The sequence below is a fragment of the Octopus sinensis genome, linkage group LG6, assembly GCF_006345805.1.
Source record: "Octopus sinensis linkage group LG6, ASM634580v1, whole genome shotgun sequence".
NCBI lineage: Eukaryota > Metazoa > Mollusca > Cephalopoda > Octopoda > Octopodidae > Octopus > Octopus sinensis.
The window spans coordinates 47,288,049-47,307,901 of NC_043002.1; the positions used below are offsets into that span (position 1 = coordinate 47,288,049).

The window sequence follows — 19,853 nt, forward strand, 5'->3', positions numbered from 1 at the left end:
ATTAAATAATTAAATTTAGAAAAATTAGAAGAAAAGTTTTTTTTAAAGAATATTTCTATAGTAGTGTTCAGATATAAGTTGCATTCTGCCTTTCTCTGACTCCCTTGTTTGCACTTGTGTGTTCGAGGTCAAGAAAGGCAGAATGCCACTTATATCTGAACGCTACTATAGAAATATTCTTTTAAAAAAACTTTTCTTCTAATTTTTCTAAATTTAATTATTTAATCGTTACAGTTGAAAAGGTCTCAAAATGACCGAAACCGGTACTGAAAGATTCACTATAAAATTATCTTAGCATTTTCTATTTTTGACTTGTCTTTTCATATATATCAACTCGTGTGTTCCTTTCCACCCTTATACATATATATATATATATATATATATATATATATTATATATATATATATATATATATATATATATATATACATATATATATATTTGTGTTTTCTTCTCTTGAAATCATAAGATTGTTGTAAATTAATGTTATTTCCAATCATCTGCAAAAGCATGTCTGGCCACCTGCTTGGAAACAGATGAGGGGTTGTGACAGGAATGGCATCCAGGTGTAGAAAATTTGCTTCAGTAAACTCTGATCCATGGATAAGTAGACGTGAAAACAACGATGAATATATAAAGGTATATTGTATGTGGGGTGTTTGAGTCCACGTGTACGCTATCCTGGAAGGCTTTCCGAAAATGCACTCCATTTATAGAAGTGCAACCCAAAGCTTCTTGGACCGGAAAAATAAATAAGAAGCTGAATCTATCTTGGCCATTAAACACTCATAACATTAAAGTCACTTTTGGTAAAAAGTCAGTGAAGCTTCAGAAAATTTATATAATTTATGTTTAAATGCAAAAAAAAAAAAAAAAGAAATTATTTAAAATGTATTTCATAATGGCATTATTAGGTTTTTATGAATGTACTTCAGTCATAGAAGCACAGTAAGAATTTGTTGAAAATGCATTTCTGATGAATTTTGACAAAATGCTACATATAACTGCTCTTAAGTATAGCTAAAGCTATATTTCTTGATAATATTGGTTTCAGATTTTAGTGTAATCATCCTCAGTGCCCAACTGGCATTTAATTTATTGATTCCGTAAGGATGTAAAGCAAAGTTGACATTGGCGGAATTTGAATTCAGAACATTTTGTCCGGCGTGCTAACGATTATTCCAGCTCGTCACCTTATATTTCTGATAACAGTAACTGACAGTCGTTAGCAGGTCGGGCAAAATATTTTGCGGTATTTTGTCCGTCTTCACCTCCTGAGTTCGACTTTATCACCTAGTACGACTTTACTTGTCATCCTTTCGGAGTCAATCAATTAAGTTTCAGTTGAGTACATGAGGTCGAGGCAATCGACTTACCCCTTCACCCGAAAATTGCTGGCCTTGTGCCAAGATTTGAAGTCAATATTAATAACTCATATGAATTTGAATTTATTATTTTTTTGTAGGAATATTCTTATTATTTATCTTTTACTTGTTTCAGCCATTTAACTGCGGTCATGCTGGGGCACCGCCTTGTATATTAACATTTTTTAAAAACAATATTTTCCCGGAGTTATTAAAAATATCATTGAAAGAGGAAATACCTACCACATCCATAAAAAGCGTATAGATCATGGGTTTTCTGTGATGTAGGACAGACAGTATTCTTCGAACACTCAACGGCATATGATAGTCGTCTGTAAAGTAATAAAAATAAATTTCTTACCCAAAAGTAAACAATTAAGGAACTGTCGGTTAATAAACTATATTTCTGATCAGCTTTTAATCGCTAGTCACTTTTTACTTAATAGAAATGAGTTTGTAGTAAACACGAGCATAGATACAGTTCATTTCGATAACAAACAGATCACTATCTTGGCGGCTTCAGTTGTTGGTAAAATAGATGTTGAATGTAATCCAATAATAGAAATATATACATTTCAATAGCTACTTCGTACAGTTGGTCCTGATATTTATATCAAAGTATACAACATTATTAAAAATAAATTGTAGCACTGCTTTACAAAATACCATTATACAACTTGTGCCATTTTAACAAAATATTTTGTCAGCTGAAAATTTACACTTTTTTCAAAAGCTCTCTTTTGTTCTCAGTCGTCTAGATTAGTGCTCTAAACAGTGGTCGCTGCAGAGCGTCAAGTTGGTGGCAGAACTAGAGGCAATCCAGCGCCCCTACACAAAGAAGACTAACTCGATGAAGTAGTTGAGTTACAGGGAGAGTGTACCAGAACTGAAGCGCTACACCCTGGAGAGAAGACGAGAAATATATGCAGTAATATATATATATATATATATGTATATATATATACACACACACTCACACGCGCGCGTGTAAGTGTGTATGTGTGTATATACGCGTATATATACAAATATATATATGTTTATATATATATACACACACACACACACATATATATATATATATATATTAAGGTATGTAGAAAAATACAACATGGACAAGAATGTATAACTCTTAGAAGACGATACAATAAACACGGACAGGACATTCGAAACCCTCAGTCATATATATATATAAATTAAACTAGAGATAAAACCACTATTAGGCAAATCAAACAGTGAAAGACATAAACCAAAACATAAAAATAAATATAATTAATATAATATACAAAATATATAAAATTTAAAATTTATATTTTTATATCTTTAAAATTTAAAATTTATAAATTTTTAAACTTTTAATTTTTAATTTTTTAATCTTTTAAATTATTAAGTTTTTAATTTATTAATTTTTTTAAGCTATCAAAAATATTAAAAAGTTTAATATAATATAAGTAAAACCACTACGTACGTTTCATGGCCATAATTCAATTCGAATTACAATTAGTTTAAATTCTATTAAAAATTCGAATTATAATTATAGTCAATCTTCAGGTTAATGATAATAGTTAAATAAATGTTCCTATAGATTATTATTATTATTGGTGATAGGTTTTTTTATCATATGTTTGGACTCAAACAACTATGGTTTGGATGCTCTGCCTCCTGTAACATTGTGTAGCACATAAGGTTGTTGATAATTTGCATAACAGAATATATATTGTGCCTTCAATACTTGTTATAGTATCTGTTGCATGACAAAGATATGTTTGCAACATTGTATAATGTATCTACATACAAGTGTCATGCAATTATGATGGTGAATTATTGAAACATGTGTATGTTCTATAGAGTCGTGAATGCCATACCTGGTTTCTGTTTGATATGTGTGTGTGTATGTGCGTGTGTGTGTGTGGTGAGGAGTTTTTAGATATATTTATATACTTTATACCTCTTCTTAATTAAACTTTGTCCTATTTAAAACAAAGCAAATATTTGATTTACTTCAGCATCTCTTTGTGCAACCATTGTTTGTTGCTTTTTCTATTAATTTTTTCTGCCTTTTCTACCCTTTCTTCCACTTTCTCTTCTTTTTTCACATATTCACATCCATCTTATTCCTTTCTTCATCATACCTTTTTTTATCCTCCCAACTAAGGTAATAATCAAACGTCCTCACCAAACGTTTTAATGTGTGAACTAATTTCTGCATTGTGCTAGAAAGACCTGCATATATAAACAGTACAATCTAAATACAATTTGCAGATTGATGAGACCAACTACTGGCCAAAACTCAGTCACTATCATTAAAATTATACATACATACATACATATATGTGTGTTGTGTGTATTGTGTGTATATGTGTGTGTGTGTGTATTTATGTACTTGATTTGTGAACTTGAATTAACAAGGCCTTGTTTATTCACAAATAAGGAATATTTATCCACCAATGATGTTGAGCACTCATTCCGAGATGGTTTTGGGTTCGGTCTCTCTGTACAACACCTTGGGTAAAGCCTTCTACTCTAGCCTTGGATCTTTCAACACCTTGTGGTGAATTTGTTAGATTTAAATTGTGCGAAAGCCTATTGTGTGTGTGTGTGTGTGTGTGTGTGTGTGCATATGCATGTGAGTGTGTTTGTATGTATGCATGTGTATATATATTTTCGAGTGTGTCTTTTTGTTTGCATCTGTCCTCCACCACTGCTTCTGATCTCTTATTAGTTTGTTTGCATCCCTCTAACTGAGTGGTTTGGCAAAAGAGCCCGATAGAATAAATTCCAGATTTAAAAATAAATATTAGGGTTGATTTCTTTGACTAAGTCCTTTAAGGCAATGCCTCAGCACGACCTCTGTCCAATGACTAAAACAAGTAAAAGAAAATAAAGAAGTATGTATGTATGTGTGTCGAAACACATTAAATTTAAAATATTTATACATTGTGAATAACTGTTGTAGTTGTAATGGATTACAGCTTTGATTCCATTTCATAGTTTGTGAATAATAGATTATATTCCCGATTATGTTCTGTAGCTTAGAGAGCATTTGTTTAAAGCATTATGTCATTAGATTATATAATAGATTAATTAGAAAGATTTTATGTTAATGATTTGTAATGTAAGCAGCTATTTGAGATGAACAGGGGAATCTTTTGACTTGTCTTAAATTGTCCTAAATTGCGGTTTATAATCCTAATACTACGAAATAATATGATTTTTTTCTTTCATTAGTATATATAACCATTCAGATGACTTACCAAAAACGCTGACTTTTTTCTCTACCTCCTATTTTAAACTTTTCTGCTATCCACTTGTGCTCCTTATTGGTTTAACAGACTAAAATATCTAACATACACTGAAACCAAAACATGTAAATGTCACAACTCACCTGGGAACTCCTTGTTTGTTCAAATCATGCATTTTCTGAACCTTCACTAAATATATGATTGTGACTTAGATTTACCAAAATAACCAAATTCAAATGACCTACTCAACTCTACTAACTTTGTATCATTTCAATTTTGTTTCCTACTCAATCTGGAGGAGTTGTTTTGAAATATCTCTTAAGCCAACTTTATTATATTTGCCATGTCTTTGACTTTAGTTTTACTTCTAACACAAATTTCTCTGAAATACCTTTCACTTGCTTTCTATTTTTCCAGTTTAGCTCTACAAGCTATCACTTAATGTGTTAATTAAACTATTAAAATGCACATTCTCTTGGAGTATATAAATACATTTTCTCCCTACTAACATTTGAAAACTCAAGCTATACATTAACCTTACTAATCTCAGTTCTCAATTTCTCTGATTATCCAGTACAGGCAGATCTGAAAGAGTTATGTTCATTGATCTCCCTTTTGTTCATGTTAAACAGTCTTCAAACAAATGATTGAAAAACTACATACAACTTCACTTTGAAGTACATTTTCAGCAAACATTAGCTTGTGTTCTGTGTATGTAAATTCAATTGATATCATAAATTGCTATTGCAGTTGCACTACCTGTGTTAACTGGGACTGAGCAGCAATGAAGATTTTATTCTTATAATATAGACAAGTTTAACCCTATTAGCTGATTTCCTGTTAAGTATCATATAGTAATAATAATTGAAATACACACTCGCAATTTTTTTTTCTACCATAATCATCATCCACATTTGCTGTGCAGACCAAGTAGTTTTTCGGGCAACGAGTGTCTGTATATGGCAAAAAAAATGTAGAAATAACATATTTGTTAGCATGAAACAAATGATAAGACTGTAAAAGTGGTAACAAGCATATTTTAAAGACAAAAATTGTAAAAATGTGACATCTCTACATTTCCTAAGTGTATCTATATTGTACATAAAATGAAACAATTTGAACAAGACAACAGGAAAATTAAATTCAGATTGCAACCGTAACAATACCACTTTAAGCTACAATAGGAACAATTTCCTTCAAATTAGAAATGTATATTTTTATTTGGGTTTATGTTGTAAGAACCTTAGAAAATAAGGTAAGCTGCTGCAAATTCAGACTGTGACATTGTTTTGATTGTCGAGAGACAGTACTCTACTAATATCCACTTGAAAAAGACACCAATGTTATATTATGCATCCTAATGTTGCACTTTTCATACCATTTACTACTTAAACTAAAGTATAGTCTTCGTATTAAGTTCAAAATGAAACCACAATTTTGCATTTTTCAATATATTCATTATGGCACCAGTAAAGTGCATTAGTGTCTTCTTTTTAAGAGGCCCATAAGTAATGACAAATGGTATACTTGGGTAGAATTACTAGAATATTGTCTTCCCCATGGAAATTGTTGCATGAAAAAGTTGCCTTCAACAGCTACTGAGAATTTTTTCTGCTCCCTGACTCTACAAAACACCAATTTTGTCATTTTAAACAAATTGATTTTTTTCATCATAGCAATTCACATATCTAAGTGATTTTAAATGCCTTATAATGTTCATATGAGACATGGAGTAGCTTTGTGATGTCCTGAGTTATCCAATCTGGATTTGGTTTATTAAAATTTCAATATTTAGGCTGTCTTGAATATTTACAGTCTTTCAGATCAAAATTTTCACTCCTAATCCTAGTGTACAACTTGTGTTGTGAACAGTCCTCTCACGTATGGAACCAGCATCATAAGCTGCACATATCTTGTTAGCTGTTTGTGCAGGATGTTTTCTTTCTGGGAGCAAGAGGATGGTAAATGACAAGCTTATTTTCTTATGTTTTCCCTTTTAACATAGAAACAATAGAAATAAACTATGCACACAGAAGTTGTATAAACAGTTGTGTTGAAATATCATCTTTCATAAAATATGTGTCATGCTTCTGCCACATGAACAATGGAATCCTTGTGTTTAAACCCCTCCAAATGAAAAAATGGTACAAACTTTATTCCAGCTCAGTGTAATATTTTCAGAAATATAATATTTTATCAGTGTTAGATGATCATTCATCATTTTTTGATGAGTAAATTAAAGTTCTATAAGTATTGCTTTTATACATGTAACATTAACTATAAGGCTGTCGGGAAAGTTCTGATCATTTTTTAATATACAAAAATGGAATATAAATAACCGTTCACTAAATTGTATTCAATGAAATAATTTCCATTATTATTAATGACCTTTGCCCGTCTGTCAGGCAATTTAAATATTTCACCAGCATAAAATTTGACTGGTTTTGAAGAAAAAAGTTATCTAGATGCATTTTGACTCCATCTAAATTGTTAAATGTTTTTCTTAGAGTTCTGTAGAGACAAAAGCAAGTGGTATCTGGTTGGTGCAATGTCATGTAACTTTGTTTGAGTAGCCAAAGACATGTGATCGGGCATTGTCTTGTTGGAACATCACCCTTTTCCTGCCGGTAATCTCAGGCCTCAATTCTTTGATTTTTTGGGCTCAAATTGGCCAGCTGATTATGGTACACCTCAGAATTAATGATCTGGTTTTGTGGGAGAAGCTCATAATAATGTCTTTATGATCCCACCAAACACAAAGCATAGGTTTCTGGCATGGATATTTTTCTCTGATTGCTATTTTGAGGGATCCTCACGCAAACCCTAGTAGCTTTTTCACACTACGTTTTCTTACACAATCCATTTTTCATCTCCAGTCACGAGTTGTTTAAAAAATTATGCTTTCATTCTGTTTCAAAAGCATATCACAAATGGAATACTGGTCCAATTCTTTTCTGAGAGTTTGTGAGTAACCCATACATTATAGTGAGAAATGTATCCTAGCTTCACTAGGTGTTCATGAGCCATACTTTTAGAAACTTCCAACTCCTCTGCAAGTTCTCTAGTCGTGATATTTGAGTTTTCTTCAATTTTTGCCTTCAAAACATCTTCATCCAATTTTGAAGGTCATCCACTGTAACTGTCTTCTTCCAAGCTAAACTCTCCAGCTCTAAACTTTGCAAATCATCCTCGAACATTTGATTCATCTACAGCATCATTACCATAAATTTCACGAATGTTTTGCAAGTTTTCGCAAAACTTTCTCCTTTTTCAAAAAAAGAAAAGCATTACAATGCAAATATGAAATGTTTGATTATCCATTTCAAATGTCAATAAAGGGTAACCAGAATGAAAGATAAAACTGTTTTTTAGTCAGGAACAAAGAAGAGATGCCCTACCACTTCAAGCAACACCAAAGCTTTAACTGTGTTACGTTTCAGGTGTGTTCAATGAAGCATTAAAAGATTTAGCTTAAAAACACTCAGAACTTTCAGACAATATAACATTTTAAGAACTTGAAGGTTGGTGAAAATTGTTTTGCCAATAATGAAATCAATGATAACCACTTGAACAAATGGACCACACTGAACTCTTATGAAATTTCTTCACTCACTTTCAGGTTCTTTCTGACATTAAGATATGTGATTCATATTAAATCTTGACTACTGTGTGGATTAAAATCTTCATTGAAAGATCACTAGTATATCATTGCAACTACTAAATTAAATTCTACTAAATGGGTGAAATATTGTAACATCACAATGTTATAGTGGTTAGCTGCACCAAAACTAACTATGTGGTTTACTGTAGATGTGATACTCGAATCTCATAGACAGTTTCACAACTTTTTCCGTCTTCTATATTAGATATATATAATGCAATATCCTGAACACTGTGTGAACTGAGGTCCCTGTTGATAGGTCACTGGTATTCCAATGTAGTTACTTAATCTAAGTGTACTAATTTCGTTGTTCAAAATTTGTGATGTCACATTGATGTAGTGTTTAAATACAGCTATACTGTTTATAGTATATGAGGTATTCAGATCCTGCAGAAGATGTTACAAATTTTCCCATCTTCTATATTAGTTACATATTTTGTTCTTGATGAAAACCAGAATGTTGATGATTAATAGGGGATGATTTGCAGTCTGTATTGAAATGTCATTAATATGTTTTGAGTTTTATTTATTGAGAGAATTATGTCTAGAATTTACATCAATAATAAACAGTGCATTATTTTGTGTTTCTTCTTACTTCATCTTTTAAAAAAAACTTGTGAACATATTATTTGCATCTAATGTAAAAAATGAACTTTAAAATTAGTACATTTGAACAAGTGCTATGTAGGCTCAATATGACTAAAATTGCATGATTATAATGATGTTCTTTGAAAATTATTATAAAGTGAGTTCTCAAAACAGAGTGAGAGATTAGTGATTTATGGAACTGAATGCAAGACATCAGTTACTAAATCATCAAATAAAGATAGCAAATATTATTTAAATGTATAGAAGCTTACCACATTTTAAAGCTTTGTATTCTGACTCCATGTCGTCTGGTATCTTGCAATTCTTATTGTTTAAATTTGATTTGTATGCTTTCAATGTTCTAAAAAATATATCGCAATTAAAGTAGGAATTCAACATTTTATTTTACAAAAGATTAGAAGAAATTGTAATGCTGAGAACAAAGGACCTGACTGCATCTTCTGAATCTGACAAGTACTTGCTATGTAGTAGGTTTGATTCATACAACCGTACTTTCCCCCTAAATATTTGTGACTTTGTACCCATTCCAGAAGTTAAGTATTGTTAAAAGTGAACAGAAATTATTAGTGGATAGAATAAGTGTGCACAAATAGGATTTACAATAAAAGAATATCAATGTAAATTTACCATTTTAACAGAAGGTGGCAAGAGGAAAATAATATCTTATATTCATTTAAAACTAAATAATTTTAGGCTACAATACATGGCATAATTTCCTCCAGCAGATGACATGTTCTTACTATATCAATTTTCAGAGAAGTGAGAATGAAATATCATCCACAACAACATCTTAACTCATCACATATCAGGACAAAATTAAATACTGAATGTCTTTAGGTTTAGTGATGAATTATTTTTCTACTAATTGAAGCATACTACTGTTCTGATAAGCTTAATATAAAGTTGATGGTAATATCCTGATGAAATATTTAATATATTCGGATAATTATTTGATAAATTGAGGAACGAAAATTAATTCTACAAACACTGTAGTTAGTTTATCTGGAGAGCTCTTCAACAAAAGATAAACAGATTTCTTTAAGGAAAAAGTCCATTGATGAAATGCAATAGCTGCCATTGAAAAATTGCACCACTATACAATTCATTGTAGATATAAACTAGATTTGAAAGTTTTCTCACCACTGTAATTTCTCTATTCTCTTGAGGATTTTATCCTTAGTAGGAGGTGAATTGCAATTTTAGAACTTATATTCCTCTTAGTGGAACCTAAACATATTTGTAATCATCTGTTAAAACAGATATCCGTTGTATTGTGTCTCCACTTTAACTCTCCATGCTACATTACACGACAAGGTAGATAGTAAAGTTAAGTACCTTGCTTGACTAAGAATCCTTTGTATGTTTATTGTGGCAATTAAAGCAGTGGGTTTTGTCAACGATTTGCAGAGCTAATTATACATCAATAATTGATAAGAAACATTCTCATTTCTTTATCAACACTGTCGATGGACCACTCAAAGAGGAAGGACTGTTTCAACGAAGTCGCGTCTCGTCCTTACCTTCTAAACGCAGAGTAGATGAAACAGGGACGACTGAAGAAGGAGAATATTCTTTATGTTGTATGTCTCGTTTCCTTGTTTTTTTCGTTGTTTGAAAAAAAAAAGTTTGTTTCTATGTTTTCGTTTCGCATTGTGTTCAACGTTTTTTGATATCCTGTACCCATATATGCTTGTATATATACATATATATGCAGGTATGTACATATTTGTATGTATATATGCATATATTTATATATCATTTATATTATATATATGTATATATATATATATACACATATGTATATATGTATATATATATATATATATATATATATATATATATACGAACAGCCATGCTACATGGCAGCGAAACATGGGCCGTGACTGCTGAGGACATGCGTGAGCTCGTGAGGAATGAGGCCAGTATGCTCCGGTGGATGTGTAATGTCAGTGTACATACTCGACAGAGCGTTAGCACCTTGAGAGAAATGTTGTACCTGAGAAGCATCAGTTGTGGTGTGCAAGAGAGACGATTGCGCTGGTATGGTCGTGTGGCGAGAATGGATGAAGATAGGTGTGTGAGAAAGTGCCAATCCCTAGCGGTTGAGGGAACCCGTGGGAGAGGTGGACCCAGGAGGACCTGGGACGAGGTGGTGAAGCACGACCTTCGAACTTTGGGCCTCACTGAGGAAATGACCAGAGACCGAGACCTTTGGAAGTATTCTGTGCGTGAGAAGACCAGGCAGGACAAGTGAGCCCAGCCCACTTATGAATGCCTTTCCTCCCTTGGACACAAAGACCGGCTGAGGCAAGCGAAGTCGATATAGAACCTCATCCGACGACAGACACCCATGCCAACCCCCCATGCTTGCGAAGACATGTTGGGGCAAGTGAAATTGAAATCGAAACCGAATTGAACCAGCCAGGATCCCTGGCCTGGTGGTACGTAAAAAGCACTATCCGACTCATGGCTGTGGCACGTAAAATACTCCAATGCGACCGTACGACAGGCACCCATGCCAACCTCCTTTGCTTGTGAAGACATGTTGGGGCAGGCGAAATCGAAATCGAATTGAACCAGCCAGGATCCCTGGTCTGGTGGTACGTAAAAAGCACTATCCGACTCGTGGCCGTGGCACGTAAAATACTCCAATGCGACCGTACGACAGGCACCCTTGCCAACCTCCTTTGCTTGTGAAGACATGTTGGGGCAAGCAAAATCGAAATCGAATTGAACCAGCCAGGATCCCTGGTCTGGTGGTACGTAAAAAGCACTATCCAACTCGTGGCCGATGCCAGCACCGCCCGTCTGGCTTCCGTGCCGGTGGCACATAAAATACACCAATCTGACCGTGGCCATTGCCAGCCCCGCCTGGCACCTGTGCAGGTGGCACGTAAAAAGCACCCACTACACTCACGGAGTGGTTGGCGTTAGGAAGGGCATCCAGCTGTAGAAACATTGCCAAATTAGACTGGAGCCTGGTGCAGCCTTCTGGCTTCCCAGAACCCCGGTCGAACCGTCCAACCCATGCTAGCATGGAGAACGGACGTTAAACGACGATGATGATGATGATGATGATGCATGTTCAATGTAGAAATTATATCCTTGGATAATATCAATTTCTTAGAGTCATGTGCAAATTTTGTACAAAAGATTGCAAGTTGAAACCTCTAGATAAACTCATTACAGTTAAGAGAGATTTTTATAGTGACAAGAGAACAGCACGTCAGTAAAATTAAAAGCATGAAAGTAAATGCAAAAGCTCAAAGTATTTAGTATTATGAAGGCAGAGGTAACATAAGTGGTGCAGTGGGATACTTAATCAATCTCTAGAAATATCAATGTGATAAACTATGGAATAAAGATAAATATATTGTATTTTGTTCTGCTAGTTTCTCATTAGTTTCAGGCCATGATGGAGCACAGCTATTAGCTTTCTCTCTTGATTATTTTAAACTAATTTTCTGGCTTTGGCTCTGGAATTGGTCCAGTTAAGTAGTGAGTTGGACAGAGCTGCCCTTCTTTGCATTTGTTGATGTGATGTGGGTTCATCTGGTATATCAGATAAAAATTTGTGCAAGTGTTCTTTGAATACACCCACTGCTACACACCATAGATAACTGAGGCTTTTAAGCAAAGTTTTGAAAAGTTGTGGGCCTTTGAATCCTAAACTGTTACAGTATTGGGTTGTTACTTTGGATGGAGAATGTTAAATCTTTGGTACTGTGTAGTGGCATCCAGTCTGGTGTCTGGTATATCTTTCAATTCCAAAGTTGGGTGCTTAACTTTCCAGGATCTTCAATATATACATATCACTGCATATCATTTATGCCTTCTCTCCAAAAGTCTTAGCTTTTTCAGACTCTCTCAATAGATCAACTGCTGCACCAAGGCAATATTGTTGATCTAGTGGTGTTTATATTTATCATTTTTTAAATACCACATTCATAAGTCTAACATATGCCTATAAATTGAAATGTTAACATTTTTTGTAAGCATATTAAAAAAATTTGAAAAACGCTTCCCTGTCTCTTACTTATCTTCACTAAGCCAAAAGTGCAAGTTAGAAAAATGTTTTACTAAGTGAAGATTTTTTTAAAAGAGTGATTGATGACAGTTATTAATCTTTACTTTTGTAATATTAATATTTTATTGGGTTCATGTTCATGTCAGTGATATGTAACAATTATTTTCCCTAAAATCTAGCATAAATCATAACAAATACATTGAGGAGCTAAATTTCATTATCTAAAATAGAACACTAATATTTTATTGACACCTAATTCACTAACATGTTTTCCATATTTTTCTGATGAACATTCCTCTTATAATATTGGATTAAACATATCAATGTACTTACATAACAAAAATTACTTACTTGCATTTCTGATCATCTGTCTCACCAGTCAAAGTTGGTTTTGGAGTCTTATGACAGAGTCGTTCTGTGATTGGTATGGATTATAAATTTACACATCAGAAATAAAACTTAATTTGAACACTTGCCAAGAAACATGTTAACTTTGAAAAAGTAACATTCTTTCAACAAAAAAAGATTGTACTTACTTTTTCCCAAAAAGCAACATCTTTACTGAAGAAAGAATTCAACAATCACAAAATCCTTTTTGTCAACTAGTAACTTGCTTACAGTCTTCAAGCAATACCTTACAATTATTTACTGGTGTAAGTCTATACATAACAAGTTCATAAGGACATATCGGCTATCACTTGTCATACAAACTAGAGTATAAATGACAAAGTGACCCAGACAATGCAATCAGTATTCTGCAGTTTTATCTGATGCATAGAATGGATTAGATAAAGAAGAGAAAAAAGAGTACTGCATGATATATTTCTCTTGCTTTTTCATTCAACAGGATGGAGTTGATAAGGAATAATCTTTGTAGTTACTTAACCCACTAGAAATAATAATCAAATATTTTGTTAACCACTCCCTCTCATTAATAAAATGAAAGCTATAATTCATATTATAATGCTAGATACACGCTACGTCCCCATCCCCCCAAAAGTGAACTAATGATGTGTCGAATACTTTTGATTGTAGGTAATAAATGCAATCAGTACTGACCTAGGGCTAAACAACAGCAATAACATTTAGAAGAAGAAGAAAAAGTTGATGATTTTGGTATAAAATCATTGTCCTGATATTTTGCATTCTTTAACCTGTACCATAACAATATTAACTAATTTTATTTACAGTAAATACTAGTGCCACAAAATAGACAAAATAATACAATGTTCATTAAAATAAAAACTAATATCTCAGAGAAAATCATGAAATAAAGAGAGAAACTCCTTGATTCTCAAACCTTGACAGATATTCTAATAATCTGAAAGTTACAACAAAATCTTGAAATTGATTGTAATATGAATGTCTAAAAGCCATTGATTACTTTCTTACAACAATCATTACATTTATACACTTCCTCACTGATGCAACTGATTACAGTTTTTCCTTCATGGTGCAAGTAATGGTCATGACATTTTTTTGCCTCATTTCATACAACTTTGACCTTAAAGTATTTCAAAATTTCCTATTGTTATTCTTTTTCACATTGAACAAGTTCTACAAAAAGGAAAAACATTATCCATAACATTGCAATAACTATAGTAATGCATTGAAGCAAGAAACCTAAATGCAAAGTTTCTCATTGGATTTATTCAATCTTCTATCATTAAAGAGACTCCTGTTTTGAAATAGAAGCTCTTTTGTCGTATTGCTATTAAACAATGAAAATTTATCTCTTCAACCAGGTCTGAAAATACATAAAGAATTCCAAATGTAGCCAAGGTGAGTTTGTAATAATGTTTTAACCTGATCATAATACTTCATAATATCTCTCTTTCATCATCCCCACAAGAATAACTCCAGAAAGAGTATATTGAATAAATTACTTTCTTTATTTTCAAACCACATACATAATATTTATAGAAAGTATAAGATACTTAAAATACCCCATGACGGGTATTAATATTGTCAAGTTTCTCTTCTATTTGACGACCTTCGATCTTTAGGTCTCACCGAGGAAATGACCAGAGACCGAGGCCTTTGGAAGTATGCTGTGCGTGAGAAGACCCGGCAGGACAAGTAAGGCCATAACCCGTGGCCTCTACCTGGGACGTAGTCAGTCAACCTATGCATACCTTACCTTCTTGGGACACAAAACTCTACTTGTGAAGACCTGTTAAGGCAAGTGAAAATCAAAATCAAAATCGAAATCGATCAACATCAATGGAATTTGTAGTTGTGATACCAGTGCCAGTGGCACGTAAGAGAACCATCCGAACGTGGCCGTAGCCAGCACCATCCTGACTGGCCTCCGTGCCGGTGGCACGTAAAAAACACCATCCGATCGTGGCTGTTGCCAGCCTCGCCTGGCCTCCGTGCCGGTGGCACGTAAAAAGCACCATCCGAGCGTGGCCGTTTGCCAGCCTCGTCTGGCACCTGTGTCAGTGGCACGTAAAAAGCACCCACTACACTCACGGAGTGGTTGGCGTTAGGAAGGGCATCCAGCTGTAGAAACACTGCCAGATCAGACTGGGCCTGGTGCAGCCTTCTGGCTTCCCAGGCCCCACTTGAACCGTCCAACCCATGCTAGCATGGAAAGCGGACGTTAAACGATGATGATGATGATGATGAACTTCAATTTATTTTTAACTTCCTAAAATATGAATAACTAATTCACAGAACCCTAAAAAATGAACAACAAGGAAAAGATTTCACATGACTCATTACAATTGTCATTTTGCAACAAGTCTCTGGAGGGTCAAAATGTACTGTAGAAAAATTGGTTAGGATAAATAAGAAATGTCCTCTCTACATCATCAAATCACTGAATATTGTGATAAAATTTTACAAAGTGTAAGATATATCAAACAAAATAAAATACCAACACATTAGAGATGCAATGGTATGGTTAAATTTGTATTTCATACTTAAGCTCAGGTTGATTTGTACTTGAAATTAAAGTTAAAATAAAGGATTATGCTATTTGTTTCTACTAAGCAGTCTAGTAGTAACTGATCATGTATAACCTGACCAAAGATATAACTACAGCTGAATTTAATAAAAGTAAATATTCATAAAAACTAAGATTATATTATAATTACAACAATTAACAAGTATATTAAAGTAAAATTTCGGCAAAGGCATTCCAACTAAGAAATAATGTGAAAACCGAAAATAAACTACGTTAAAAAACACAAAAGAGACAAATGTTTGCAATAATTACATATAAAGGCAGAATTGAAAATGAAACCGGGATGAGTACAAAAATAGACTTGGGTATCCCGAGTAAGTGAAACAAATATGTAAATGTTTAAAAGTCAGTTATGTAATGTCATGGGCTAATTTTTGAAACGATAATGGTAATTTTCGTAAAGAAAGGAAATTTTACATGCATCTATATGCATGTATTCGATTGAACAGATACAACTACATTCATATACTTCTCTTCCGTAAAATTTCAAAAAGTATTTTTGTTTACTTTTTGAAATGATTTCAATTTTAATAGCTCACATATATATAGGGTGCATCAACAATTTGAGGACAATTTATAATTTAAGTAAAATAATCATATTTGATAAACCAATATAATATTTTTTTTTAGAATTAGGTATACATATTCTTACATATACATCGCAAAAATAAATTCAATAAAACTGTTATCAGCCTCATTAATATCTCGATATAGCTGCTGAAACGACTAAATGTGTTGATCAGGTGATTTTCACCGATATCGGCCTTAATGTTCCCAATAGCAGGCATCATAGAGTCCTTCAGTATTGTGGGCATTTTTATTAATCTCTCGCTTAACGACACTCCTATCGTAGTACTCATGGGGCGGGGTTAAATAAGGTGGACGAGGAGACCAAATATTAGTGGTAACATGATCTTGAAAATGTTCAGCCATTCACCCTTTAGTCTTGCAGGTTGTGCAAGAGGGAGCAGAATCTTGCTGGAATATGTACATCTTGCCCCGAGCATCTCCCTTGATCCAGGCCTTGACACGTTTCCAATGACTCGATGTAGATTGTTGCATTGCCCCTAAGACCTTGCAGGAAAAGTGAGGAGCTCTCATTGCTAATGACCCCGAAGACCATCCCAGACGATAGGAACTTGGTGTGCATAACAGCAGGGATTTCAGTGAGGCTGGCACAGAACCATCTGTCATTTCTCCTGTTCACTTCATATCTTGGACTAAGGCCTTCTCATCCAAAGCATATCGGACTCCTCGGAGAGCTTGAGTAACAATTCGACCGTATAACATTGTTTTCCCGCGTCTTATCGGGTATGAATCACCCTTTTCTCATAGCATAGGGTTTTTATCCGATGTTTTCATGCATAATACGTCTAATGGAGATGATTGGCAATGGGTCTCACTGGCTTCACGGTAATCTCGTTGATGATGCCTCGGACTTGCTGGACAAACTGAACTTTTCTGAGAAAGTCTGACCATTGAGAATATGTTGTCATTTTGGCCACCGAAGACACATTTCCGTTAGAGGACTAGAGCTATTTTCTATTCATAAACAAGAAGGATCTGGTGACATTTAAGAAGGGTGCCATCTGAGAATCACTGTAGTTGGCAACTAAAACGAGGAGGACGGCATGCCTTTTCATTGTATGCACTAATTTTGAAGCTTCTATGTTGGGATTTGTATAAAGAAAGGACAGGTTTGGATAACTTATCATTCTTAAGAGCTTTGGTTTTAAATAGCTGACTCACCCTGTATATGTTTTCTATTAAGAAAAGTACCTTTCTTCAATGCTAACATAATAATTTCATAAAATTAGTCTGTTCAGTTATAATAAGAAGCTATAATTATTCTTTCTAATTTTTGCATAAGGCCAGCAATTTTGAGGAGAGAGGACAAGCCGATTACATCATCTCCTGTACTGGGCTGTTAATTATTTTATTGACGTCGAAAGAATGAAGAAACATGTCGAGTTCGGTGGAATTTGAACCCAGAACGTAGAGACAGGAGAAATGCTGCAGAGCATTTTGTCCGATGCGCTATCGATTCTCCTAGCTCGATATTTAGTGACTGACTTTTAAGCATATACATATTGGTTTCGCTTATCCAGTATACCCAAATCTATTTTGTGTTTTTCCCCGTATTGATTTGCTTTCATTATCAATCCACAGTTACATGCACATAAAGTCCATCTCCATTGAACAACAACGATAAAGAATAGTGAACGTAAGAGAAGAAAGCCTTAAACAGTATTCATTAAACAATACCGCTGTACTTTTCTAAATTTTGCTTTAAAAAAGATGTTACTTACCGCAATCATTGTCGTCGTATTTTTTTTGCCATTCAGTTGGCATTTTACATATGTAGTTAGTATAACTTCGTCTCCTCAAAACGCATGAATATTCATCATCCAGATTCCTGATGGAGAGTAAAAGTATGACTAAATGTTATATATATCTACATACATACATACATACATATATATATATATATATATATATATATATATATATATATATATATATATATATATATATTATATATATATATAGACACGTATATATTTATCCAAGAGCATATTTATTGTTTATTTGGAATAACCTTTTACAAAAGAAAAATTCTACCTGAAGTTTTATTGAACGACTACCGAGATTCATAAAATGTTTTGAAACATAAATCAGTTTGTTTTGATATGGATGGATTTTTCGTTGGTGTAATAATTGTAACCGTCTTAACTGTTGTATTCTGATCACTCAAATAACAATACTAAATGTCAATAGGTATACGAAGTAATGACAGTAAATAATCTTTTGATTCCTTTAAAAATGTTTGGCACATATTTGAATCTGCAACCTCTTTTTACTCCAGTTTGTTGTAGAAAATAATTCTCGTTTAAGTTATATTGAATAATACAGTGATAAATATGCACTATGTTCTAAAAAAAAACGTACACAATCTTTAAATAATATTCACAGATTTCTGATAAAGAAGGCAAAGCTTCTCAGTTAGTTCAGTGTTATCTCCTTGGTTTCTAATGCTGAAGATAACTAAAGCGTTCGAAACACATCCCATAGAGGACGTTCTGTGCAGACAACGGTGTTCTTACGCCTTTTTTTTTCATCTTATGCAAAAACTTTTCTCTTGAAAGCTGCAGTGAAAATCTCTAACAGGTTCGTATATGTTTCAAACATATTTGAACTTATCTACAGTTTGTGCACACACACAGACACACACACACACATACACACACACACACACGCACATACACACACATATACACACAAACAGAAACACACACACACAACGCACGCGCGCGCGCACATACACACTTATGTAAATATACACACACATACACGAGTTGCGAGACGAACTCATCTTATAAAAAGAAACCTATATACGTGTCTATGTATGTATGTATGTATGTATGTATGTATGTATGTATGTAGTTTAAATATATATATATAGTTCACATTTACAGAAAAAGATGAAGACAAGTGTCGGAACAACTAGTAATGGAGAGACTATGGAATAAAACGGAGAGAAAAGCTATAGAGTTCAGCGATCCAACATGGCGTGATGACTGGGAAAAAGAGGTCGAAAGAAATGGAGATAATAATGGTGATCCCAACGAACTAAGGCGCGCAAGCATGTGTGTGTGTGTATGTGAGAATGGTGTGTGTGAGTATGTATGTTTGTACAAGTGTAAGGGAGCGAGTAAGTCTGACGCGTGTGTGTGTTTTTCAAGTAGTGTGTGCACATGTGCATGTATGAGTGACCAAATATTGTGCATGTGTATAGTGTATGTTTTATCGGTGAAAGTTATCTTTGTCTGTGCGTGTTGCGTGTGTTTATGTTTGCTGCATGTTGTGGGTATATGTTGTCTGTGTTCAGGTATTATGTGTTTGTGTAAGTGTGGGTGTGTGCTTGATGGTGTGTGCTTGATGGTGTGTGGTGTGTCTACTGAGTTAAAAAGGACGTTTGGCT

General features: G+C 33.8%; 1 protein-coding gene across 1 annotated transcript in view; it reads right to left on the minus strand.

Annotated features, from left to right (window-relative positions):
- Nucleotides 1-19,853, minus strand: part of LOC115213072 — an 81,654-nt gene that overhangs the window by 19,718 nt on the left and 42,083 nt on the right. Inside the window, exons 7-11 of the mRNA XM_029781982.2 lie at nucleotides 18,181-18,287; nucleotides 13,252-13,315; nucleotides 9,125-9,213; nucleotides 5,481-5,556; nucleotides 1,608-1,696 (exon numbers count right to left, since the gene is read on the minus strand). Of these exons, the coding sequence (XP_029637842.1) occupies nucleotides 1,608-1,696; nucleotides 5,481-5,556; nucleotides 9,125-9,213; nucleotides 13,252-13,315; nucleotides 18,181-18,287 (425 nt within the window). The remainder of the gene's footprint in view (nucleotides 1-1,607; nucleotides 1,697-5,480; nucleotides 5,557-9,124; nucleotides 9,214-13,251; nucleotides 13,316-18,180; nucleotides 18,288-19,853) is intronic.